The 26,417-nt window shown below is 39.3% G+C and overlaps 1 protein-coding gene across 1 annotated transcript in view; it reads right to left on the reverse strand.

Annotated features, from left to right (window-relative positions):
• Nucleotides 1-26,417, reverse strand: part of PLCB1 (phospholipase C beta 1) — a 474,251-nt gene that overhangs the window by 175,587 nt on the left and 272,247 nt on the right. Inside the window, exons 4-6 of the mRNA XM_087716872.1 lie at nucleotides 24,383-24,523; nucleotides 5,111-5,190; nucleotides 145-198 (exon numbers count right to left, since the gene is read on the reverse strand). Coding sequence (XP_087572998.1) covers nucleotides 145-198; nucleotides 5,111-5,190; nucleotides 24,383-24,523 — 275 coding nt within the window. The remainder of the gene's footprint in view (nucleotides 1-144; nucleotides 199-5,110; nucleotides 5,191-24,382; nucleotides 24,524-26,417) is intronic.

A 26,417-nucleotide genomic window follows, 5' to 3' on the forward strand; every position in this document is an offset into this window, starting at 1 on the left:
TGGTATAATCCAGACACAGCTTGGCCATCATACAGTGAAGAGCACTACACAATAATGAACTTTCACAGCATGCTTCTATTTTTAAAAGAAAGTCAGTTTTATGATACTGTAGAACATGCAATGACGCAATGGAACCCAACTTACTTCTTCAAAGGGATACGCCCATCGGTAGTGACTTGCAATTTAAGTTTTGTGTACCTAAGGAACAAAATAATGTGCTGGTGAGAAATTATTTGCAATCACAATATTAGAACTTGCTTTATCTATCATTTACCATAAAAGACCCCTGTACTTTGTTCTACTGAAGAAGATTATAATCTCACCCAAACTGTTTCCAAGAAAAAGCTTAATGCATCCAAACATCAAGAAAATGATCTTTATCTGTAATGACATTTCTAGGTGCACCTTCTCAGGGAATAATCAAGTCCCCCCAGTGTTTTTAAAAAAAGAATTTTGTTCAAACTGGTTTGTTTTACACTATTCTTACATGTTTCTATTATACGTATATGAATTCTGTATTGTACAGAATACAAATCTGTACTCTCTTCATTAAAAAGACAGGTTATGGATATGGGTAACTGGAAGACTTCATCTATGCAGAGATTGTGCAGTGAATCCTGCAGTGGACAGATGGACTTGATGACCTCTTAGGTGAGTTCCACATTCTTGCATTCAAGCTTCTAATGGCACATTTCTGTTCAAACAGTTCCCTCTTATCAAGGTGGCTTTTAGACCCTCTTTAGCCATGTGAGAAAATCATTTTTCTTTCAGAAGTAGAAATGTAGGGTAAAAACAGAGGAAGAAACTCAACTGCTTAATTGGAAATAAATGTAAATAACATAGGACTCTGTGAAGTTTTGAAGGGATACTTTACTTAAACAGGCCTATTAATGGTCACCAGATGCCTTCTAGCTAGGTATGTATGTATGCATGTATTCATGTTTTCAATTTTTATAGCCATCCATCTCTGTCAATGACTGGGTTTGCAATAAAAAAATACATATTATAATCAAAATATTTAAACATTTTAAATTAATAGAAACAGCCAAAATAAATATACATAGCACTTGAAAAACTTGGCCAGTTTGCAATATAGCTAGGAAACGGGGCCCCTAACACATTCAACACCCCAGGCACAGGGATACAGATAGGTTTTTAGGATCTTATGAAAGGCTAACAGGCTATTCTGATCTCCAAAGAGCAGGGACCACTGTGGAATAAGCCCGTGTTCTAGTCACAGCCAACATTTTATGGCTGATGGGATCTGCCCATTCTGCTGAATCTGGATGTAGTTATGCATCCAGAAGGTAAACTGCCTAGAAAGTATTGGTGAATAATCAGTGGGAGACAAGTATGTTTGCAATGCTTATCACAATAACTTCTTGGCTGGGTACAGTGGTGGGTTCCAGATCCCATTGCAACTGGTACAGTGCAATGGGGCCGGGTGCCCACCACATGAATGTGTGCAGTGCACGCACAGCACACGCATACTTACTTACTGCCCATGATGCTCCGCGACATCTCTGCAATGCTCCAGGTGCTAGGCAGAGTGTCGCGTTGGCGCCGTGCCCTCCGTGTGCCGAAGCCCCAAAAACTTCAAATACCGGTAAGGAGTGCAGGCAGGCAGGTGGGCCCTCCAGAGCACTGTACCAGAACGGTATCTGGTATTCCCGGCAGGCACCGGTACACCTGTACCGGGACGTACCGGTCGGAACCCACCACTGGCTGGGTACCGCACTGCATAACAGAGCTGCCCTGCTTAAAGCTCCCTCTGCACTGACCAAAGTTGTTGTAGGCAGGCTGATTCTACTTCATGTTATAGGCAATCCCAAAGCCACCCAGTTTGAAAGCACTTTAGCCAGTAATGAAAGAGGAGATTGATAAGAGCCTTTTCTCATAGCACTGATCTGAAGTGGTTGAGGCCCTGCAGATTGCTTCAATTAAATCAAATGGCCTCTTTGCTTTCCCAGATCAAATGACACTGTATCCACGGCCCCAGAACCCTTACTTGAAGTGAATCTACATTGTTTCCCAAAACAATGTATAGACTGGTGGATAAGCCTTTCCATGGATAACCTTAACCTAGTTTTGGGGATGTGTATGAGGATCTAAAATTCTTGGCTTATCTGTTAGTATAAGATATACAACAGCTACCTTATATATAATGAATCAAGCGGTCAGGAGTTGCAGAAAGGATGGGAAGAGAAAGGCGATACTATGCTTCCAATGCTTTTCACTAGTTTTACCCCCTGAAGTTAAGAAGCTGGCTTGGGAGTGAGGAAAAAAAGGGGGAAATGAAAATAGCTGTAGGCAGGATTAAACTCTTCTGCTGAAAAATTTCAACTGTCCCTTTCTCTTAATCTTCAAGCAAATCCTTCCCCTTTTCTTATTGGAAAATACTCTCCCTTGTCTATTCTCCTGTGATATAAACAGGTTAGATTTATTAAATTACAAGTATAATATTTATAATTTTGCTTTAAAGAAAACTATTATTATTATTATACAACTGTATCACAGCGGCCAGTTGTTTCGCCGGATTTGGCATTGGTTACTAGTCGGGCCCCACCCAGGGGCCTAGGACGTCGTAACGTATTTTCGTAATATGCGTGCAGATCCAAGCAGTGCGGCTTTTTGCATTTGACTGATGATGATTTTGTCAATTTTTAACTGTTTTAAATGTAATTCCAGTGCTTTTGGAATAGCACCCAGTGTGCCAATTACCACTGGAATTACCACTGCTGGTTTGTGCCATAGTCGTTGAATTTCGATTTTTAAGTCCTGGTATTTTGCGATTTTTTCATGTTCCTTCTCAGCGACCCTGCTATCATATTATTATTATTATTATTATTATTATTATTATTATTATTATTATTATTATTCTACTTAATTCATAAGACAGTTCAAGAAATCTTGGCAATGTAGTTCATCTGTACTTCTTCAGTGGAACCTAAATCTGAATATCAACAATTTCATTCTTTGCATTACCCTAATCCAGTAGATTTTTTCAAAAAGTATTCATCTACAGCAGCGGTCCCCAACCTTTGTTGGGGTGGGGAGAGGGAAACAGGGTCGTGTGAGTGGCAAGCTAGCGCACAAGCAGCTCAAGTTGTGCAATTTGAGCTGTGTGCAGACGCGGATGCGTGCTGGCCTGCTGCTCGTGTAAATCAAATTGTGCATACATGCATGCCAGCATGGCACTCATGGGGCCCAGTTCCAAATTGGCCATGGCCCAGTAGTGGGCCGCGCCCTGGGGGTTGAGCACCTTTCATCTACAGAGCAGGAAACTTCCATATGGAACATGTGTGCTGAAAAGCTGTTAATTTTTGGGAGATTCTTTTATAGAAGTCATTCGGCTATGAAAGCATTTTGAAAGAGAACACACCTTTCTGTGCATTACATTTTCTACCGAAAAACAGCATTTCTTTCCAAACGTCACCAGGATTTCATTACATATGCTTGTATGTAGCATGTACTTTAAATATATCTCTGTTTATTCTTATTCAGTCATCTGCATGACTGTAGATAAACGGGTATATTTAGGCATTTCCTCTTTAAGCTGGAAACAAAAACTGCCAACAATTTTTGCCCCAGGATGTTGTCATCAACACCACCCTTTGTGCTTTTGTTTCAAAGCCTTCTGGATCAACACATCATGCCTACAGACTTCACAGGAACAGATTTACAGTTATTTGCTTCTGAGGGCAAAGGCACAGGCAATTAAGAAAGGGAGGTGGAAATCTTGTAGCCCTTTATTGTTCAGCTAATAATAGATAGCACATCATAAGGAGATAAGCCTGTCATTTATTGTTTATTACCTTAAGCAGCAGTATCAGAATTCCAGATCTGTCAGTTTTCAACTAGCCAGTCGATAAGAAAATGAATATGGTTTTGGAACTGGCTACTATTATTTATGCTATGTTGACTGGCAGGTTAAAGGTAATGCATGCTAAACATTATTACCACTGCAGAACCATTGAAGTGAAGATTCAAATGAATTTTATTCAGAATGCCATTGGGATTCAAAGCTGGATCTAACCAGGGGGCTGCCAGAATCAATCTCCAGAGGAAAAAGTGGGGTGGTGGTAGTAGAGGATGGAGATTGTTCCTATAGTTCCATGCTGAAAAGTCTTTTATATCTTTCTTAGATATGAGAGAGATATAAGCTAGTGGTAGTCACATGTTCATTCCAGGGCATGCTGGAAAAGGGGGCCTCAACATTCTAACAGAGTGACACATAACTTTAAACAGATAAGATTTTTTGTTTTTTATAAAAAGACCAGACCCTCCTGCTGTCTTATAAAAATTATAATGTAAGTGCAATATTCATCTGCTCCCAGTCAAATCTGGAGAAGTTGTCTGATCATGAATCTACTGCCAAAAAAAAGAACTATCTGCTGCTGTGACTGCCCTTGTATATTCATTCCCAGAATAGGACTTGGTGTCTTATGAATCCCTACTGCTGAAGGATTCAAGCCGATCGTTTAAAGAACCTAGTTCAGGTTCCTACTCTAACTTTTAGTGGAATATCTCTCAAGGTTCTTAGGAGACTTCACAGGATGTTGCAGACTTCTTTCTTTACTCATGAGGTGCCAAATATATCCACAGAGATCCTTCATGAACAATAGAGCTTTCTGCCACATAAACATAAATAAGGGTGAAAAGATTCCCCTCCCCATGCCTAAGCTAAGTGACAAAATTGTGGGCTTCTGCATCCAAGTACTTCACAATCAGGAACACCTTGATTATAAACTATATTTTGGGGGCCTGAACATAAATTAGAGTAGCTTAGCACACTATCTGCTGCTGTGACTGCCCTTGTATATTCATTCCCAGAATAGGAAGTGTATTACATAAAGTATTAGGATGGTGCTAACAAAAGCTCAGGCGATACCTATGCGAGTCATCGTGGCTGAGCTTCTTAGTTCTGTTTCTAAAAAGACGTTCAGTTTGCCGTCTCAGTGAGAAAAGAGGAAAAAGCATGTTTAGAGAGGCAGTAATCCATCATCATGAAAACAATTGGTAGCAATAATTCTTTCAAAAAAGAAAAAAAGGAAGCTGACACATAAGAAAATGAAGCAACTTCCCGCACAATAAGGATTTCGGTACTTACGCTTTTTCCAGAAAAGCATCCCTGGACATGTTCTGTGCCAAGAGGTTTGTTGCCAGACTGAAGATTTCTTCTGACCATTCCTAAACAGAGAAAAAAAAAAGGGGGGGGGATTCCATTTAGATTCATCCAATAGGAACTTCTCTTCAAGGTTCTCCTTGAATGGTGACACCAGCGTTAAGCCTTCCCATAAGAAAACAATCAAGGTTGGAAGAAGGGTGTAATAAGCAAACAGAAATGGACAGGTTTATGGACAAGTATGAAACAGAATGGGGTAGAAAGTATGGCAAATGGGATTGTTGTGTTAACGGAGAGAATCAAACAAGAATGAATAAGAAGTATGATCCCATTACTAACAATCTCATCATACCTTTATATTGTGGTTTGGACGTACAGGTAGTCCTCCACCTATAGCCCCAAATGGGCCCAGAAATTCAGTCACTGAGTGAAATGGTTATTGAGATGCCACCTGACCACTTAGCAATAGCAGTTAGACTTATATACCGCTTCATAGGGCTTTCAGCCCTCTCTAAGCGGTTTACAGAGTCAGCATATCGCCCCCACAATCTGGGTCCTCATTTCACCCACCTCGGAAGGATGGAAGGCTGAGTCAACCTTGAGCCGGTGAGATTAGAACTGCTGAACTGCAGATAACAGTCAGCTGAAGTGGCCTGTAGTACTGCATCCTAACCACTGCGCCACCTCGGCTCTTGGCTCAAAACCCCACAATCTCGGCTCTCCCAGTTGCGGTTATTAAGCAACTGTGTGCATCATTCACCAGAATGTTCAGGAAGAGGTCCTAGGCCTCCATGATCTGGTTGGCAGAGAGAAAGGCTCAGGCCTCCCAACACAACTGGTTGCTCAGGTCCTCTCCCTGCCTGAGAGAGAAATCGCAATAACCTAGGTGTTTGCTAGCATTTTCAAACATTTTTCCGGAATATTGAGGGACAGACCACAAATCTGGCAAAACCCTGGTGAACGATATTCTTTTGGAAGGCTCAAAACGTTAGAAAATGTCAGAATTTTCCCCTTACCCACCAGTGTCCTGAGCCTTTCAGAACAGTGGCATTTGCTAGCATTCCCCCCCCCCCTCTGGAAGTTGAGGAGTATCTGTTTTAAATACTATTTTTCACACAACAAAACATAAGGAAGATTTGTATTATTGTCTCAACTGTGTAAGCTTATGGCAGAGGTAATACTTAAATTTGGGCCTCTGGGGCTCAGCCAAATTTTTTCTTCTACCATTCAGTCATGTCCAATTCTCAGAGAGTGCCTGGACAAGGCCCTGCAGTTTTCTTGGCAAGGGTTTTCAGAAGTGGTTTGCCACTCTCTCCTTCCCAGGACTGAGAGAAACTGACGACAGGTATTGTTCAACATACAGCCACAACTGGGAATGGATTTTCACTTCACTAATCAATGCAGGAATCTTCATGTGACCAGATCTGATTTTATGACCATTTTTACAGAGGCGTTAATGATGTAATCCACTTTCCCCAATTCACTTTGCTTGTTGGAAGCCTACTGGGAAGTTCACAAATTGTAATCATGTGATTACAGGACACTGTAACCATCATAAATGTGAACCAATTAAGAAGCATCCAAATTGCATCACATGGACCATTGGGGTGATATGATGGTTGTAACTTTGAAGAGGGTGATAAAGTCATTTTTCTGGGGCCCTCATAACCTGGAATTGTCATTAAACAAACAGACATAAGTTGAGGACTTCCTGTACTCCAAGGTCACCCAGATGGCTTTGAACCTAAGCCAGGGTTAGAACTCATAGGCTCCCAGTTTCTAGCCTGTTGTTTTAAGCACTACACCAAACCAGCTTCTACATTAGCTGTCTTTTATTAATATGCAAGAAAACAACTATGGAGTTCAGACCTTATTTTGGAAGGTTAATGAATAAACCTCTTGATGATAATATAACAACCTCATTTCCATTTGAGCCACATTAAAAAGCAGGAAGCTGACATATTTTAACGTAGACTTTATACATGCTTTAAGGGAGCATATACATGTGCTAAGATGATTGTGGAGGTCACAGAATTCCCCATGCCAGCTGCCATTCCTTTTTCTTGATGGAACCCTGATCTAAATTTTTACTCTCATATTACAGTGAGAGCAACATTCACGAGAATGCAAAAGTATGCAGGAAACACAGCAGTAAATGATGAATTAAATGCTGTATGAGAAAAACAACTCCCAGCCAGGATATTTTACAAAACTGCAATTGGCCAATTTAGGGAACGGGATTCTGCTATGGATAACCAAGAACTGTGAAGATTAATTTGGACGCTATGAACTGTTGGTCACATGTCAAGTCTTACTGAAGTAGCAGCAATCACATGTTTTAATTAAAGGTTCCCACGCTCTGAAAAACACAGATGCCCAGAGCCTTTCTCCCTCCTGCATACAGCATATTCTTCTTTCATTTCTTACCCTTATTCCCACATCTATGCTGATAGCTTGGAAAATCTCCTTGTAATCCAATCTTAAAGTCTGAGGCTTATTATATGTAAGTTTCCCTGCTGTTCTCCTTCAATATTTTATTTTGCAAATTATCATCTTGCCAAATAACTTTCTTCCCTTCCCTGAAATTCATAATAAATCCCAATTTACAACATTTCTCTAGAAACAAGGCAAATACACTTGTTTTCCATTTGATTGACATAAAAACCTTCCCTTCTTAGTTCACTGTATACTTGGCGACCTCAATATTATTAGAATTACTTAAGACAGAATCCTTGTACAATACTACATAACACTTGAGTGACTTGAAAACAACTTTGATGTTTGTCCCAAACATCAAAAGGCAACTGGACTTTGCATTTTTCCTGAAAACTTTTCAGTTCTCATCCAAGAAGCTTCTTAAACAGTTTCTTGAAAACGTTTCGTTGAGAAAAGAAAAATTTTCAAGAAGAAATCACAGAAAGTCAGATTGTGTTTGAAAAGCACTTCAGGACCACCATGACTTGGATGATTAAGAATATCCACAGCCTTTTTTATATATATATTTCAGGCCAAATACTCCTTAGCTAACCATTATTGTCCATCAGACCATCATAGGATTGGAAGACAGCTAAGAGATCATCAACCCCCTACACAAGAGATGGCAAACCTATGGCACATGTGGCATGCAGCACCCTCTCTGTGGGCACGCAAGTTGTTGCCCCAGTTCAGCTCCGGCCAGCTGGTGGTCAGGTCTCTGCTGTGCATGAGTGGGGTGCATGCAGGGGTGTACATATGCATGAGGGACAGGACACATGCAGGAGGCATGCAGGAGGCATGCGCACATGCAGGGGGATGGGGGGCATTTACAGGGGGGCATGCACACATTGCATTTTGGAAGTTCAAGCACACGCTTTGGTCATTCGGTCCAGAAAAGGTTAGCTAACACTGCCATAGACTCTGAGGTTTCCAGAAGAGACTTGGTGGGCATAGTGTTCCCATTTTGGCAATTGGTCAATGTGACTCCATAAGGTGTAGAAATTAAAGACACTTAGCTAATTCAATAAACTATGGTCCAATTGCAAGACATTACTCTGTTGCACAAAAGCTACTATGAAAGTAGTCTCATTAGAACCGTGATGGCAAACCTTTGGCACGTGTGTCACAAGTGGCATGAAGTCCCCTTTCTATGGGTACGTGAACTGTCACCCTAGTTCGGCTGCACCGTGCATGCGCACGCGCCTCCTGCCAGCAAGCTGTTCAGCGGGTTTCTGCCGTGCAAGTGAGGGGCACATGCCTTGGTGCATGCGCACGTGTGTAGGGTCAGGGCACATGCATGGGGGCCACACGCACATTGCATTTTGGGGTTTGGGGCATGCCTGCACGCATTCACGCACACATGTGCATGCTTTAGGCACTCGCTCTGGAAAAGGTTAGCCATCACTGCGCTACACATTGTAGGATTCACTTCACCATCCCTGATAGATGGCTATGCAGCTTCTGTTTGAAAAACTTCAATGAAGTACAAGAAACCATTACATGCAATTCTCCTTCTAGTTGTAACTTGAAGCATTTTAGGTGATCCAATCTTACCATTAGATTTTAATGCAAGCAAAGATTTATTTCAATTGTATAAGTATTCTGTCTGAATGCCGGAACAATTTTGCATTTTGCTCCCCAAACGAAAAAGGAATTCTATCTGGATATAAGCTTGTAATAAATAAAAATCAAAGTAGACATAATTATTCTGCAGATTAAATATGCTTTCTTTAATTCAAATAAATTAAACCAGGAGGGATTTTCTTATTGAGAACTTAAGTTTATACTTTCTATTCTGCCTAACATTCAGTCCTTCTGCACTGCATTTAATCTCTTCAACCAACTCTCCTCACTCCCACTGAAAATTCAGGGTACGACTTCTAATATCAAACTTATCTTACAAATGTTAAAAGATATTAAAAAGGGAGATATTAACAAATACAAGAAGCATTGAAGCATGTAGATCCTCCATATTTTGTAGGAAAGCAAGGTTAGCAACTCAGAATCTCTCTTAGGGATATACAGATATATTTCTGCACTTTATTTCTGGCCACACTCAGTATAATCTTATCAACAGTATAAGGGGATGAAACAGACCCCATCTTTTTGCACATTATCAGGGAGTAAATGTTTATCAAAAAATGGAAAACTATATATCTATAATATTTGACTAATTATGTGACATTAACTTCTCGGTAAGATACATTGGAGGTAGTTTGCCCTTGTCTCCTTCTTACGGTTGAAAGAGAGTGATTTTGAACCCAGAATGACCCAGAATAATTTTAAAGTCTAAACTCAGGCATTAAAATCCACATTTTTAAGAATGAAAAAGTAGTGAGTTAAGTATCAGATAGACACATGCAAAATCAAAGAAAGAAATAATCAATACAGGCAGACCAATAGATGAAAACGCTTATTATTTGTCAGAACGATAGAATCATGGAACTAAAATTTCCTTCCTTGATATGTTAAGACTAAAACTCTCACAAGGTCCATCAGTGTGACCATGGAAATTTGGGTGGCTCAATATATTTAGAGTACCAGGTTGGAAAAAAATGAAGAGGGAGGAAATTCCAAAGACGAGGGGTTTACAGTGAAGGAAATTTTAATTGCAAGTTACCCAGTCATTTAGGATTCAGCCAAACAAACAAACACATAAATAAAGCAAAGCTCCTTGTTTCTTCTTGTTACAAGACATAGGTGGTCTATTATCTTGGATTTCTAATATTTCAAAAGCAAAAGAAACAAGGTAATTCTTTTATTGTTAGGTTCTTATCAAAGCTATGGCTCATCCAACATTTTATCCTGTCTTGTCTTGCTTTTTCACTTTCCAAAATAACCAACTGCTTTTTTTCACATTGCAATGCTGGAAGAATTAATAATATGTTTTAATTCTCCTTGTGACACTAAATGCTACAAAGATTGAACATAAAAAAGGTTACACCTCAAAATACTTTTGGTGTAAAAACAGAACATTCCTGACACATTTAGAATTCACATTCTAATGATAATAATTGGATTTGTTTTTAGGCAAAGCACGAACATCACTTCATTTGAAATGCAGTCTCCTTCTCTGCTCTGTAATTCTGTCTTTTGAAAAACTGGAGGACTGTTTTTGTTTGTTTGCTTGCTTCCATCCTCATATCCTCATTTGTTTCTTGATTTATTTTTTAGTGTCAAACATTACAGCTCTACATTGTTATATATTAATTAGAACTAAGAAAACTCCTGTTAATACACTTCATCTAACCAAAATGGAGAACAGAGGCTTAAACATTTGATTATATAGATTTGATAGCTTGTAAATATCTCAAGTACACAATTCCTACTACTATCCCTGGGTGGCCATTCATTCACTGCCAAGATAGAGGAAATACATCATTCAAAGGAAGGACTCAGCACCCTTAAAGACATATCAAGAATTGCATATATTTTGAACATGCCAGGAACACATTTAGAACGGTGACAGTGACTTGAAATACAATACAGTATGGGAAAGATTATCTGGGCAGCCTCCAGTATGTTTGTTCCCTCTGCCATCTTGAACAATTAACTTGGAAATGTGGTTTTCTTACAGTTCTTCACCTTAAACCATGATTGGCTACCCCGATAGCCCTGATTCTTGAAAGTCTGGTTCCTTTCTCCTCTTAGTGATACTTAACTCTTCATATTTTGGGGTCCAGTAGCAATTTTTTTTTCTCCATCAGAAATGCTGGACAAATGAAGAAATTCCAGAAGTGATGTGTTCATATATCTCTAGCTTTCTTTCAAAGTACAAAATTCTGGAATCCCTTCAAGAGAAACTCAATATAGGAAACTAGAGGTGGAATCCTGAATAATGTATGTAAACATATTCTCCAGAGTTCCTAGTATCCTTCCTTGTACAAGTAGTATAAACTCCCATTTTAATTCCATTTTTAAAATTTATTTTTAAAACATGCCTATTCAGTTGTAATCCTACTTTTTATTGGCTCCAACGAGTTTCCCAGGATGTGGATATCCAATATCCCAAACAATATTTGGGAAATACTTTCTTATGTTGTATCTTCATTTAGGTTCCCCCCCCCCAATTTTTAAAAAAAATAAAAACAGTGCTCCATACTATCAAAATCTGGGACTTCAAGAATTCCAGTAAAATACAGCAGATCTATTTTCCCCCTCTTTTATGCATGGTCCCTGTTCACCAAAATTCTAAACGGTAACAGAGTTGAAAGGGACCTTGGAGGTCATCTAGTCCACCCCCTGCTTATGCAGAGACCTGTACTAGGAATTTGAACCGTTGCACTGCCGACCTTTCCGATCGACAAGTTCAGTGTCTTAGCCACTGAGCCACCTGTATGCTTGATGTAGCAGAAGCAAGATATGATGTTCATCCATCGTGTTTGGAGAGGACCTTGACATCTAACAGGTTGTGGGCTGTCCACAATATGCCCGCAGATGGTTTGGTAAGGCCTATACAGGCACAAAATATTTTGTCACATGTCTGGTGGACATATGTGGACACCATTGTTACAGCATTTGCAGCTCTGGCTTTGCGGAGTGCTCACTTCTCTTGTGCTATGGTTGTTCTTCTGTCCTCAGATGTCTGGCAGCCTTGGTGGATCAGGATGTGCCATGTCAATCAATCTTGTCCCAGGGTTTCCCAGGAGGTGGTGTCGATATCCAGGGACTTGAAGGAGGCTTTCAACATGTCCAATTTCGTTGTATTTATTTTGAACAATGACAATAAAGGCTATGCTATGTCTTTGTATTACTTCCTTTGTTTCCCATGCAATTGCTTTCCTTGGAACAGCTCATGCTCACCATAGAGGAGCTGTTTAGGGAATGCAATGGTCTGGCATTTTTGCAACATGGCCTGTCCAGTGTGTCTGGGCTTTCATCAGCAGGGTGTGAACTGATGCCAGGCCTGCTCTGGAAAGGACTTCTGTGTCTGGCACCTTGTCCGGCCACCGGATCCTCAGAATTCTATGGAGGCAGGTCATGTGGGAGTGGTTCAATTGCCTAGCGTGCCTCCTGTATACAGTCCAAGTCTCCCTGGCATACATCAGGGTAGTTAGCACTTCTGAGCTTTGTAGCAAGGCTTATTCCCTGGCGGTCCCAGAAGCTTGCCTAGGCTAGAGGTCTTCAAACCTGGCCATTTTAAGCCTTTGTGGACTTCAACTCCCAGAATTCTCAAGCCAGTTCTGGGAGTTGAAGTCCACAAATCTTAAAGGGGCCAGGTTTGGGGACCCTTGGCCTAGGCGATTCTGCAGTTGACCTCAGTGTCAATTGTCATTGCAGGGGGAAGGGGGCAGAAGCAAGAATAAGCTGCTTCTGAAGCACAACCTTCTTTTTAAGCATTTCAATGTTGCAGGCAATATGAGGGGTCTCATTCTAAACATAAATTACTTTAAAGATACAAAATATTTACCTGATAGAAGACTTGAGACATCTGTTGAAAAGTATGGATACTTTTGCAGATTACCTGTGGCTTCGAAAAAGATTACTTGCCTAAAGAATGTTAGTATTTTTGTAATGCCTAAGCAAGGCTTCCTTCTCGTTCATTTATTTCCCTTAATCAATTGATGCGGTACCTATTTCACTTGCCTGTTCGCCATCCAGTTTTATATTCCCCCTGTTGTTTTTATTTCCCTTCCCAATGCAACTACTCCTTTCTCTTACATCCTATTTTCTTCCTTTTTTTCTGTTTTTGCCGGAGTGCATGAATGTGTTCAAACATTGCATCTGGGAGATGTAATCATTGTTATATACTGATGGAGGAGTCACTTAATTTTATAAATGGGATAATTTATACATATACAAGAAACACAGATACACAGATGCAAAACCCAGAGGGAAGAGGGCAATTGCCACAAGTGATTTCAGTCTGAATTGGAAATGTTACATTAACAAGATGGCAAAGCTGGATTGCACAGAACTTTTCTCTGTATGGACATGCAGAGAAAGGATTGTCCTAAATACGCCATACTCCTTTGTGTAAAATTCAGGCTCATCTTCCTTTGAATAAGGTTGGTAAAGATGTCCATGGGAAAAAGAAGAACATCTCATGAATAGCAGCTTGCACTTATCCTTAAAGACATTCCATACAATTGCACAGACTTTGAACGGGCTGACACATTTAGAAACAGGATGACTGTAACTGCCTGGAAATACAATTCAGCATAGATAAAATTGAATAGACGACATTGCTTATGTGCTCAGTCTGCCATCCTGGGCTAAGGACCTATCATTAACTTTGAGACTCTTGCAAATTTGCCCTTGTTATGGTTATGGTCAAAGTTATTTGTTAACTTTGACCCTTCGTTCACTTTGAACCATGGGTGGACATTTAGCTACCCCACTACCCAGATTCTCGTGACCTTATATGAATACTTCAGTTCAGATGGCCAAAACTTTATAGGAGACTAAAACTCTGGAACAGAAGAAATTCTAAGACTGAAAAAGAGAAGAAAAGAGCTGGAAACAATTAACAACTGGCAAGAGGGGAAAAAAAAGGAGGATGGAATTATTTGGAAAATTCTGTTTAAGCAGCTTGCCCTAGCAGAGGTGGTATTTAGCAGGTTCTGATCAGTTCTGGAGAACCAACAGCAGAAATTTTGAGTAGTTCGGACAATTGGAAAATATCATCTTTGACTGGCCACGCCCTCATCTATTCTCTGCCTCCCGAGTCCCAGCTGATTGGGAAGAAATGGGGATTTTGCAGTAACCTTCCCCTGGAGTGGGGTGGGAATGGAGATTTTACAGTATCCTTTCCCTGGAGTGGGTTGGGAATGGAGATTTTACAGTATCCTTCCCCAGGAGTGGGGAGGGAATGGGGATTTTACAGTATCCTTCCCCTGAAGCGGGGTGGGAATGGAGATTTTACAGTATCCTTCCCCTGGAGTGGGGTGGGAATGGAGATTTTACAGTATCCTTCCCCTGGAGGGAGGTGGGAAAGGAAATTTTACAGTATCCTTCCCCTGCCACCCGCACCAAGCTATGCCCACCAAGCAATGCCACGTCCACTGATACACACACACACACACAAACACACACACACCGGATTATCTAAATCCATAGTTTCATGAATGTAAAATGTCTACAACTACAGAGCCATGTTTTAAAGGATTGTAAAATCTGATGGCCAGCCAAGGTCTGACACGCACTTGAGAAATGTTGATGACTTCAGAAAGCAATTACTTTCTTAAATGTCCCATGGGTTTATTCAACACTTGTCCTATGCGTTCTGCAAATGCTGTTCTGCATTTTCTCGTTATTTTCAAAGTTTTCTTAAGATTGATAGCCTCAGGCTACCATAAAAGCAAACGAAACAATGTGCCAGAAAAACTGCCTAATGACAGTTAATTGCAAACAGGGCAAAATGTTAAGTCAATAGAAAATAGTCTGAGAGATACACCACCATTAAGTCCAGTCAAAATAAATATAGTTGAATGAATATCGGAAGGTGACACATACCTATGGCATGGTTCTCACACAGCATTTCTCCTGAGGGAAAGGGTTTTTGGTTTGCATTTATTACAAGGTGAAGTGTGTTCATGCACAACGAACCAGATATACATATTTTTAAAAAAGACCTATACTTTTAATGCATGGAGTACAGCAGTGAATTGGATTGTTCAGGTTTCTGCAAGTTGATGAGAAGGAAAGAGAGCCAAATATCCATTAATCAGGGTTAAGTGCTGAAAATAACTGCCAGATGTTTAACATAAAGCTATTTCCTTTAGCACCTTTCTGTGCCTAGAATTCTGATTGGAAGACTGCCCTTCCTTGTAGATCAAGAATGTGAATAAAACTCTTTAGATTTAGTTAAGCTTTGATTCTTTGGGTTATTTTACACATACTGTTTTCCTTTTGCTTCTCTGTTACATATCTATACAGTTTTTCTTTTGCTTGTCTTTTACCCATAACTCACAATTTTTTCAGTGCGTTCAGAGGATTCTTCGTTTTCTTATCCCCAAATAGTAGCTACCAACTATGAAGTGACTTTGATTTTCTACAAAAGCACCTAACAGAGAATGGACAGATATAGTACCAACTTTGGTTGGAAAGAAGTCAGGGATGATCAGTCTCCCTCCCATATCATAAAAAGTATACCTCAATAATTATTTGCAAAATATTTCAGAGAAGCCAATTGCAGATTAAGAGGCATATAGTGGCAGAGTCTTTATTGTTATTGTACATAATGTATACAATGATATTGGTAATCAACAGACACATGGAGATAAACCATATTTACACACCATTCAAAAGGGAGAATAAAAAGCTACAGAAACAGAAAGACTTTCTCTTCAGCAGCCAACACCCAGATAAGTGAGGATTAACACCAGACAAACAATCAAACAGAAAACAATATTCCAATCAAAGAACTACCCAGGAAAACACACATCCCCACCAATACTGACAGGGCAAGCTATTGTGTACAAACAGGGAACACATTTCACACTTACTAGTACTGAAGATGTTATCTAGTTGGATAATGAATATTGAAAAGTCTGCAAGCAAATAATCAAACTTAGAGAGCACCAAAGACTCCACAATATATTTATAGTTGATGGACTGTACTGCCCAGCTGATTTCACCAGCAAAGTACACATTAGCTTGTAGAGCATTATAAACATGTTTCAACTCATTTTGCCAGCAGCTATGCTGGCATCTTCAAAGACAGAATTTCATATTTTTTTTAAAAAAATAGACTAATTTGAAATCTACTCAGATGAAGAACCAATCAGGAATCAGCTTTCTTGAACTCTTGTATCATCGGCCAATCAGACAGAAGTCGGATTACCAGGTTATAATACTACAATTCAGGGAGTTCCTGTTCAGTAGTCTGAGAATTGCCAAGTACACTACGAACTGGCTCATTCTGCTTCTGAAAATCCTGGCAAAATGTCAGATACCAGAAAACTGTTCCACTACCTTTCAGCTAGAAAGATCATCACTGCTTGATGGATACCAGCCATAAAAGCCTGCTCCAGGGTATGAGAGACTCTAGTTGTTGATGATCTGAAGGAGGGATTCAGCCTTTCTTAGTAATCCAAGGTTGATTAATATACTTCTCTCAGTTCACAGTATTCTTAATAAAGATCTTTATATCATATATAGTTTGAAAGTGCCTTCTTTCTCTCCAAGTTTTATTCCCTTACTTTAATAATGGAAAGGCCATCAAGTTAACTATTGTCTTCTTTAATCCCTCTCCTCCCTTGTTCTCGTTTAAGCTGTCATTGCCTTCATTCCTAGAATTAATAACCTCTTTTCTTCTCTATTATACTGTTCAGAGCCTCTATTACTAAGCCCAAGAAAACAAAATCTGTTTGCCACTTTCCTATCTTAGCCTTTAAGCAGCATTCAGGCTAACATTCTATTCCATTTTCTTAACCTTTTTTTTAAACTTTCTAATTCAGCTGAGCAGTAGATATATATGACATACTGGAGGCCAGTTTCAATATCAGGGCAAAGAATTAGCAAGTTAAGGGCAGTCAGATAGGTATCTAGCTACTCCTAGGTTTTTTCTTACAGCCAAAGAGATAGAATTAATGGAGGAAGGATCAGGAAAGTTTGCTGAACGAAATTTGAAAGCCAAACCAGGAGGTTTTAGTTTGGTGGAAGAATAGCAAACAGAGCTATATAAACAGTAATTTACTGCAAATTGCTATCAGGCACTTCCAATATCATCACATGCAGAAAAAGTGGGAATGGAAACAAAGGAAGCTCTACTTACCCATATATCACCTAAAAGCAATTTAAGCACATAAAGGAAACCTAAGAAAATAAAAATTGATATTATGTGGCGGCAGCTTAGCACTTTCTTGGGAAATGTGCCAATCTGCCCACAAAATAATAAAAGGAAACTGAGGGATCTTTAGGAAGCTACAACCAATAAGTTTGGCAAACTGGTCATTCTCTACGAATGCCTACGGCCTGTTCTCAAAATATATCCACCAACCCAAAAGGTTGGTGAATCATCCTATTTCCTGTTCCTATAACTCCAACACATTTCTACTCACAAATATATTCTGTCCTATTTCCAAGTTAATTTGCATTTTTATTATCCACCTTTTTATTATCCACAATGTGTACTAATTAAATGCGTACATTTTACTATGCATTTTCTCCTAAGCCCACTAAAGATATTTTTTCCCAAGATACGCAAGTTTTTGAACTCGGAAAAACTGAGAGAAAAGAGATTTGAACCAAGAAATATATCAGAACATTTGGGAACTGAAGACGTAAAACAAATCTTTTTAATTGAGTTCTTTAATTCCATCCGATTTATTTATAGAAAGAAAACAAACCATTTGGCCTAAGAATAAACCAATTTGATTCCCAAACAACGCATTTCAAACATAATAGAGCTGCATACTCACTCATTTTTCTTCCCTTCTTGTGCTCTGTTTGCATGCTATAATTCAGATTATGCTGTTCCTATTAACTTTAGCAACAAATTATGTAGTTTAATGCCCCTCCGAGCCAATGGATTTCAAAGTTTGCTACTTCATGACTACATTTCTCTCATTCACGATGTGCATCATACTTTATCCTTGAAGACACCTGCCTCAATATAGATGAAAATATTTTTTTCATAGGAAAAGACAGCCTCCTAAATGATCCATGTTCTCCGAGGCACTTCACCCAAATTGGAACCGATTGGTGAAAGTTATTTTTCCCTCACTTGTTTGGTTTTGCTGGAGGGGAGGGGAGGAAAGACCTGAAGCTTAGGGATGGAAAAATGCATTGCAGAAAAGCAGAACAGATTAACAGAGTTGCAAGGGACCTTGTAGGTCATCTGGTCCAACCCCCTGCCCAAGCAGGAGACCCTACATCTGTCTCTACCTAGGATTGAACTCACAACACACACAAGACATTTCTATGAAAAAGAGTTTTAGGCAAAAGGTCGACATGAACCACCCAGATGTTTGAGGGTGCTAGGAATTGTAGTCCAACAACATCTGGAGGACCACAAATTCCCTATCACTTGGAGCAACTCTTGTCAGGCAGAGTAGATAACCCTTTCAGTAAAACTTGATTTAGACTTGCCTGCTACTGCGTGTAGGCAACGATGCATACCTATGTTGTGAATAAGTTGATGGATATGCGTAAGTTGCAGATGGTGGCAGATGGGCTGCTGCACATACCTCCCAAATCTCAATTATGCATTGTGTGGAGGTGCACGGCCTGCATGCTGATTGGTAGATCTGATTTTCTGTTGGGAAGTGGATGGAAAGTAAAGCACATTCCAACGAGGTTTAACATTGGCAGAAGTATAAAGACAACAACTATGCAACTCTATCAGAACAACAGATGCATAAGTCCCCTGATGTGCAATGACGCAGAAGTGTAACCCAAGCTTAAGCAATTATAGTGCTATTTTTGTTATTGTAGCAATCACCCAGAACAAAAGAGAAACCTTGCTGTGAGTTTAGGAATTTATATGTTATCCACTAAATCCTGAATTGTTAACCGACAGCCAATCCAATACCCTAATCAGAAATATATGTATCTGTGTAAGCGTATAGTCCACCATCATAATTTGTACAGCTGAAATGTCCGTAACATAGAATAATATATTACAGCATTATTATAGTAATCTAATCGTGAACATTGAAGACATCGTGACCCGACAAAAGCGCGAACGTCATAAGCGCACCGACAACACCGCGGCGCTAAAACCGCGATGTCAAAAGCGCGCCGACAACAGCGCGCCGACAGAAGCGCGTTTTAATTTAAGGTAAGATTTACGGTTAGGTTTAGGGTTAGGTTTAGGGTTAGGTTTAGGGTTAGGGTTAGGTTTAGGGTTACGTTACAGCGCGCTTCTGTCGGCGCGCTTTTGTCAGCGCGCTTTAGGGCTAATTCGTCGCTCAATCGTCGCGCGGTTTTGTCACCGCGATTTAGACACCGCGGTTTAGTCAGGCGCGCTTTTGTTGTGCGCGCATTTGTGGTGGAACCGAAGACATCACAATGGCTGATTGATCCAATGCATTCAAGCACTAGAATGCAAGAACAGGTATAGCCTTTCCTGGTTCAGATGTAGAAGTGAAATAGACTTGGGTTTATAAGCGTACAATTCAGTGGTGGGTTTCAATTTATTTTACTACGGATTCACTCATGCGCGTGCGCGCTCTTGCATGCATGCACAGAAGCATCTGGGCAGGTGGGCGGAGCCTCCCACCACTGCCACTACTGGTTCGCCCAGTCCAGGGCGAACCGGCTGAAACCCACCTCTGATACAATTGACACAATACCTGAAAACTACCGTGTAGCCACTTCCAAAGGCCTCTTACAAATCAGAAGCAAGCAGCCATTTTGCGAATAGACCCTGAAATTGTTTTGAAAAAAATATATCATTTTTAGACAGCAGCAAAGATGTAATTCGGATGCACTGGAGTCACTGGAGGTGCGAGTGACAAAACCTGCTTTTCAGTCTTCTAAAAAACAACCATGCCATTAAATAGTGAGAGGGGTGAGGGAGCTTGATAATGATAGAAGCTTGAGGAATCTCCTAAAGGGCTTTGTGATGGACTGGAGAAGGTAAACCTCATCTGCCATCCTGTCACAAAGGGATATAAACTGTACTTGTGGCTGATAACCTCGGTTGGGGAAAGTAACAGATAAGAGGTTTCACTCATGGAATGGGAAAATGGAAATAGACATAGAAGCTGGCAATGATATATGGTAAAGTTGGAAGAAGGAAAAGGGAAAAATAATAGAATATATGGCTAGCAAGCAAATATTGAATTAAGTAATCCTGGACTGCTTAAGGTATTTAAATTCCAGGGGTGTTCAAAACTAGCAAAAAATAGGGGGGGGGGAATCAACAAGAACGGTGACAGCTTGAAGCAAATACCCAAAGGAAAAAGAGGAAGTGAAGGCACCAGAACAGAGACTCAAATGTTGCTAGCCATATGAGGTTGCCAGGTAAATATAACTGAAGGCCTTGATTAGCTCTTAGGAGAATTTAGTAAGAACTTCATGTTTAGATAAGCCACACTGTCATTTTGGTAGAAATTGTGTTATTGCAAGATGGTTAATCTCTGAACTCTATAGTAGTTAAATCATAAAATAATTTACTGCAAAATAAACCTGTCATAGCAGATAGAGGAGGGAGAAAGAGACGTAGCTCAATTTATATAACTGACTGACTTGCTTAATTATCAAACTTTAAAAATCAACAATTGAAAGAAACTAGTAGATTTTAGGCATGTTAAATATAAAGATAAAAATGAAAGAAAGGGCTTGTATGCGGTATTTTGTTTGATAAATCTTGAAAAGTCATGACAAAGTTAGAAACTGGATTCCTAAAAAGCATTAGGAATTCAACAGCGACATCCAATTTTGTGACACCCTACAATATCTCTATGCATGGGGTGTGTGGAACAGTTCACTAGTCAATTAACAGAATGAAATATTAAAGAGAAAGAAAAACAGAGAGCAATCCAAATATGAAGCAAGAAATAAGCTTTGCAACAATTAAACACCTGTAAAATCAATGAGGAATTTCAAGACTTTATGAACTCAGAGGACCAAAATCTTTTTCATCGTACATCTGAAGGATAAGATGTAAGAAACAAAATTAAGTTTCCTTTCAGATGGAATGCTATAATTAGATTGTTGGCTATGCCATTACACAAATATAATAATCTGATAGTCCAATTGACTAAAAAATATGGCGAACACAGTGTTCCTTAAATTCAGCAAAGCATTTTACAAAGTTTCCCATAAGATTCTAATATTACAAAACAGTAAAATGTGGATTCACTTGTGCTTCTATTAGGTCTGTGATGGCATGCAGAGCCCTCTCTGTGGGCATGCGAGCCGTCGTCCCAGCTCAGCTCCACCGCGTATATGTGCCTGCCTCCTGCCAGCCAGCTGGTTTTCAGGTCTCTGCCACGCATGCGTGGGCCCCCTGGAGGGATCGCACATGCATGAGCGGTGATCACACATGCATGCGTGGGGGAGGGGGTCACATGCAGGGTTCATGTGTGCATGCATGGGGGAGGGGAGAGAGTGGGGGGTCATGCACGCATGTCGAGGGAGCACGCAGGGGTTGTGCATGTATGCGCAGGAGGTGGGGCACATGGTGGTGGTGATGTCACACATGCATTGCATGATGGGTGTGCGTGCACATTTGGCATGCGACAATAAGGTTAGCTTTGGAGGATCGAGGCAGGAACGACGCGAGAGCCAGAACGTAACAATAACAACAGGAGTTTATTCAGAAGCAGGAGCTGACAGCGATTCAAATGTAACAATTCCGCGCCAAGGTATTTATACTTGCTAGTTAAAACAGGGGAACCAATGGGAGGTCTGGTAGTGTCTAGCAACTGCTGACGCAGTACCCTGGCCAATCAGGTTGGCTCGGCTGGCTAGCAACAGGCTATGCTGCGCCTCAGCCAATCAGGGTGCAGCCTAGACTGTTGCTGGCCTCCCGGTCGTAAGTGGAGGATTTTATGAATCCTCAACATTAGCCATCACTGTATTAGGTAGATACAATGCTACCGGTAGTTAAAGAAGCACATATTAAAATCTTATGGGAATTTTTGTAAAATGTTTTGGTGAATTTACATAACAAATATGTATCAGTAGTTTCAAATCAAGGCTACCCTTTAAAAATCCCAATTGGAATTTAAAGTGCTAACTAAATATAATATTCAATATTCTGCAGTATATCTATTCTCAAATTTGGTACCAAAACTTGCAATTCTTCATATATACCAAGGTACAATATTAATCTCTGGCTCTAATGATTAAGGCACAAGGCCAGAAACCAGGAAACTGAACTGAAGCCACGAAACCCAGCTGGGTAACCTTGGGCTAATCACTCTGTCAGCCCAATCCACCTCACAGGATTGCTGTTGAATGGAAGAAGGTATGTCAGAATGTTCCTCACCTTGGTTATTTGGGAAAATAATAAAGGTAGGATATAAACAAACAAACAAACACTCACAGAACCCTTGACCACTTCCAAATCCTAATATCTAAACTACAAATGGAACTATCCTGCCATAATTCTCCTGGGCTGATCATATAACCTTCTGGAAGCGTAACCCCAATTTTTTGTTCCTTTACCCCATGAAGTGTATGCATGAAAAATTTGTATAAAATATATACATACATTTCACACAAATATATGTATGTAGAAATTAACATATTATTCCTCTAAGATCAAAGAATACTCATTACAGTATTTTGAAAGTGTTGTTTCCTGATAAATTGTTGACCCAAGGGAAAAAATTAACTAGATTAGTGTGGAAAATGCCAAAATAGAAACAATTAGAGAGCTTATTCTAGTTCTAATCAAATCTTATTGAACTTCATTTAAGTTGTTAATTCCATCATTTTTCTATGAGGTTTATCATAATTCATGCAATCCTGCATCTATGATTCATGTTCATCTATAATCTCAAAGAAATTGATACAGTGCAATAGTGACCACCTGATCCATTCTCTCTTCAAAATTGGAAGAAGTTATTGGCTGGTGTTCTTTAATTAATTAATAAAATTATAGGGGTAGTCTGGGTGGAAGACAATTAATTCCAGCTTTATATTTAATCAATATCCCATGAAGTCTGCACTGAAAAACTTTCCTCCTGGAAATGTTGAATAGTTTGGTAACAATATCAGTAGAAGATAGAACAACCTTCCAGCCCAAGAGAAAGGATACCTCTCTCAAGTCTGTAGATTTTATTGTGCTACCTATCTTACACAGCACTCAGGCTGATCAGCTTCCTCACAAATAAACTGTCTATTCCAGCTAATACAATGCAGGGGAAGGGGGGAGATCACCCAGGTTTAGCTAATGTTACAGAAATATATAGAAAGGTAGTCAAGTTTTATCCTCATGAAGTCTGAAATGTTTTTAACTATTTAACTTATTGTCTTTTATTCTCCATTCATTCTATCCTTTTGAATTGGTAGCCTGTCAACAGCTGATCTAAAGCAGTAAATAAAGCTAAGCCGAACTAAAAGAAAATCAAGTCACACATTTTCAGAAATAACAAAAATGGAATCTTCAAACTGATTTAAGTGTAACATTTAGTTCATTATTTTTTTAAAAAAGCAGAAAAGTGCATCGAAAAAAAATACTGTTTGGTGCCATTCATTGTTAAAGTTTCCATTAATTTTACTTCAGAAAAAGTCCTTAGAAAAAGAACAGAACTGTCTCAACCAAACAGCAAGTGGAAATCTCAGGAACTAATTATTCTCCATAGTCAATTATCGAGACCCAAACTTCCAGAAGTTAAATATAAGAACGGCTTTAATCATTTCCTCAAAGTGATTTCCAAACTCTTTCTGCCTATCCAAGCCTCATTATTTACAACAGAGTATAATAAAAGAAAAAACAACTGCCAACAAGAATAAGCTTTTTTAAAAGCCTATTAGATGAGACAGCTGAACAACAAAGCGAATTGAAGGACAACTATCTGTCAACTGCGGTGCCCCAAATGTTTTACACGTAGCGTGAACTGGTCAGTTCCTTAAAAACATAGCTTCATAGTGATATAAAAGATGTCTGTGAACAAATAAAATGTTTTTTTTTTACTAAATAAAACTACTGAGAACAGGCTTGGGAACACAAAAGTTTGCACAACACATATTTAGAAAGAAAATTGCTAAGACCCGTGTTATGTAGTTCTTGAAACATTTTGTTTTTTAAAATATCACTAGATAAAACCAACAGACCCCAAACTGTATCCATATAATTTCTAGCTGCAATTGCATTCAATTTAAAAACAAATATTAATAAATCTTTCTAGCTTTAAGAAAAAAAAATCTGAACTGCCATACCTTTGCTATTTCTTCCTGAGTGGCCACTAAATTCAAGTAAGATATATTAACCAGGTCAGGGCCATACACAATTGTAAGCATTCGATTTTCCAGTCGTCCTCCTGCATTTCCTACATCCAGGTGTTCGCGTAGTTTTGGATCCTGGAAGTAAAAAGACAACAAAATATTAAAGTTTACTTTCTGAAATTCAATTTCAAAATAAAGCTAACGGTTTTAAGCAGCTACATTTCAAGATGAAACCATCCGGTATGGGATGCTTTCATTCTCTTTCTAAGTCAGAATACCCTGAATAATAATAATACCCAGAATAAGCTATATCTTGAGCACATATATTTCCTAGTTGTAGGATGCAGGAAGCAGTATAGCTTGCAGTGTCTTTAGATTAGAGATTCTAGGCTGTATAGAACAGTGTGAGTATTCTTGTGATAAAATTGGGCTCTGTTGCACTTGTGGTGTACTGGCCATAATGTGCCAAAAGTGAGCCTCACCATTAACAAGAAAGGGTCTTCATTTGGTTCAGTGGTTTTCTCTGTCTTCATCATATGAAAACCTCAGTTGCCAAAAGCCATGACGGGTCCATTATTCATGGTTACACAGATGGTGTCTTGGAATGTTAAGAGGAGAATATGGAAATAAAATGAACTGAAATGAAGAAAAGGATTCTGCCTCTTTGTGAAACCAAGACAGAGAGGAAGAGATGTAAGAACTTTGAATAAAAATGGCCTGATCTGGTAAAATGCAGCATGAGAACACCTGTAGTGCTGAATGTTTAGATTTAATTATGGGTGAGAAGGGTCTCACGTCATGAACTAATGGTATCTAGATTGTTGTAGAGTACGGGTGTCAAACTTACAGCATCACATTGCTGTCACGTGACATTTCACAACATTTTTCACGTGATGCATCCAGCCTGCAGGCCACCAGTTTGACACCCTTGTTGTAGAATATATGTTTGGAAATAGTTTATTGTTGGTGGTGGCTGCATGTTACACACCACTAAATGTTAATTATGAAGAATTTTCAGTGAGATTTGCTGCAGAAAACTGTGCAGTATTTTGGCTGCATATGATTTAGGAGAAAAAAAATTATTCTGTTAATTGACCTGGATGATTCACAGTAGGAATGAGAGAAGTGAATAAGCAACCAAAACCTAGACCATTTAGAAAATGGTCCCATTATTAAACTGCTAATGGAAGATTTTTCTAAAATGCAATCATAACCTGCTTTCTTGCAACTTAAATCCATTATTCCCTGTCTCTGCCTAATACCAAAAGTTATTTCTTTTCCAAGCACAATTTCCTGAGAGTCTATGAAGCAAGCTATTTTTTTTAACAAAAAAGGAAAGAGTTTACAAGACTTCCAGCAATTGAATTAGTTCTTAAGCACGTTCCATAGATCCCGAAACCCACTGAGAAACCCTATTGCTCTCATATTTGTTTTTACTGCCTTTTTGTGAACCAGCAGTCTCTTCTACCGACAACAAAGAAACTCCTGGTGGTTGTTTATAAAACCATTTTCTGAATATCACTCTGGGAATTTATCGCTGAATCTCAAATGACAGAGAACAGGTCTTAGCTTTCTTCTGCGTGACATCATTTGAAGTGGATTAAGGGGCCCATCCTAACCCTCCTTCAGTTTATTTTCCCATTAGAAATGTATAGCATCTTCCAGAAGTATTAATACTTATAATGGGCTCTGATTATCGGATAATAAAGTGGAATTATAAAGTATACTTCTATTGATGCAAATTAAAATTGGATTTATACCTTCTGCAGCCAGCCTCATTACATTGTTGAGTAATTGTTATAAGCAATCACCTTCCCAGCATCTTTCACACTGTTATTATCAAGCTAAGTACCCACCCACCCATATTATACCAGCACATTTGACTTCTGTTTTCCAAATGCAGTTATTTTATGCTAATTTTCAATCAATTATTTTCCATTCATGCCTCTAATCTACTATGGTAATGAATATTAAAGACATAAACAATATTTGATTACCACATCCAATTTTGTGTCATTTGCAAATCTGA

This window comes from Thamnophis sirtalis, unplaced genomic scaffold, assembly GCF_051295495.1.
Source record: "Thamnophis sirtalis isolate CommonGarterSnake01/CBP01778 unplaced genomic scaffold, rThaSir2_p1.2 scaffold_5, whole genome shotgun sequence".
Taxonomy (NCBI): domain Eukaryota; kingdom Metazoa; phylum Chordata; class Lepidosauria; order Squamata; family Natricidae; genus Thamnophis; species Thamnophis sirtalis.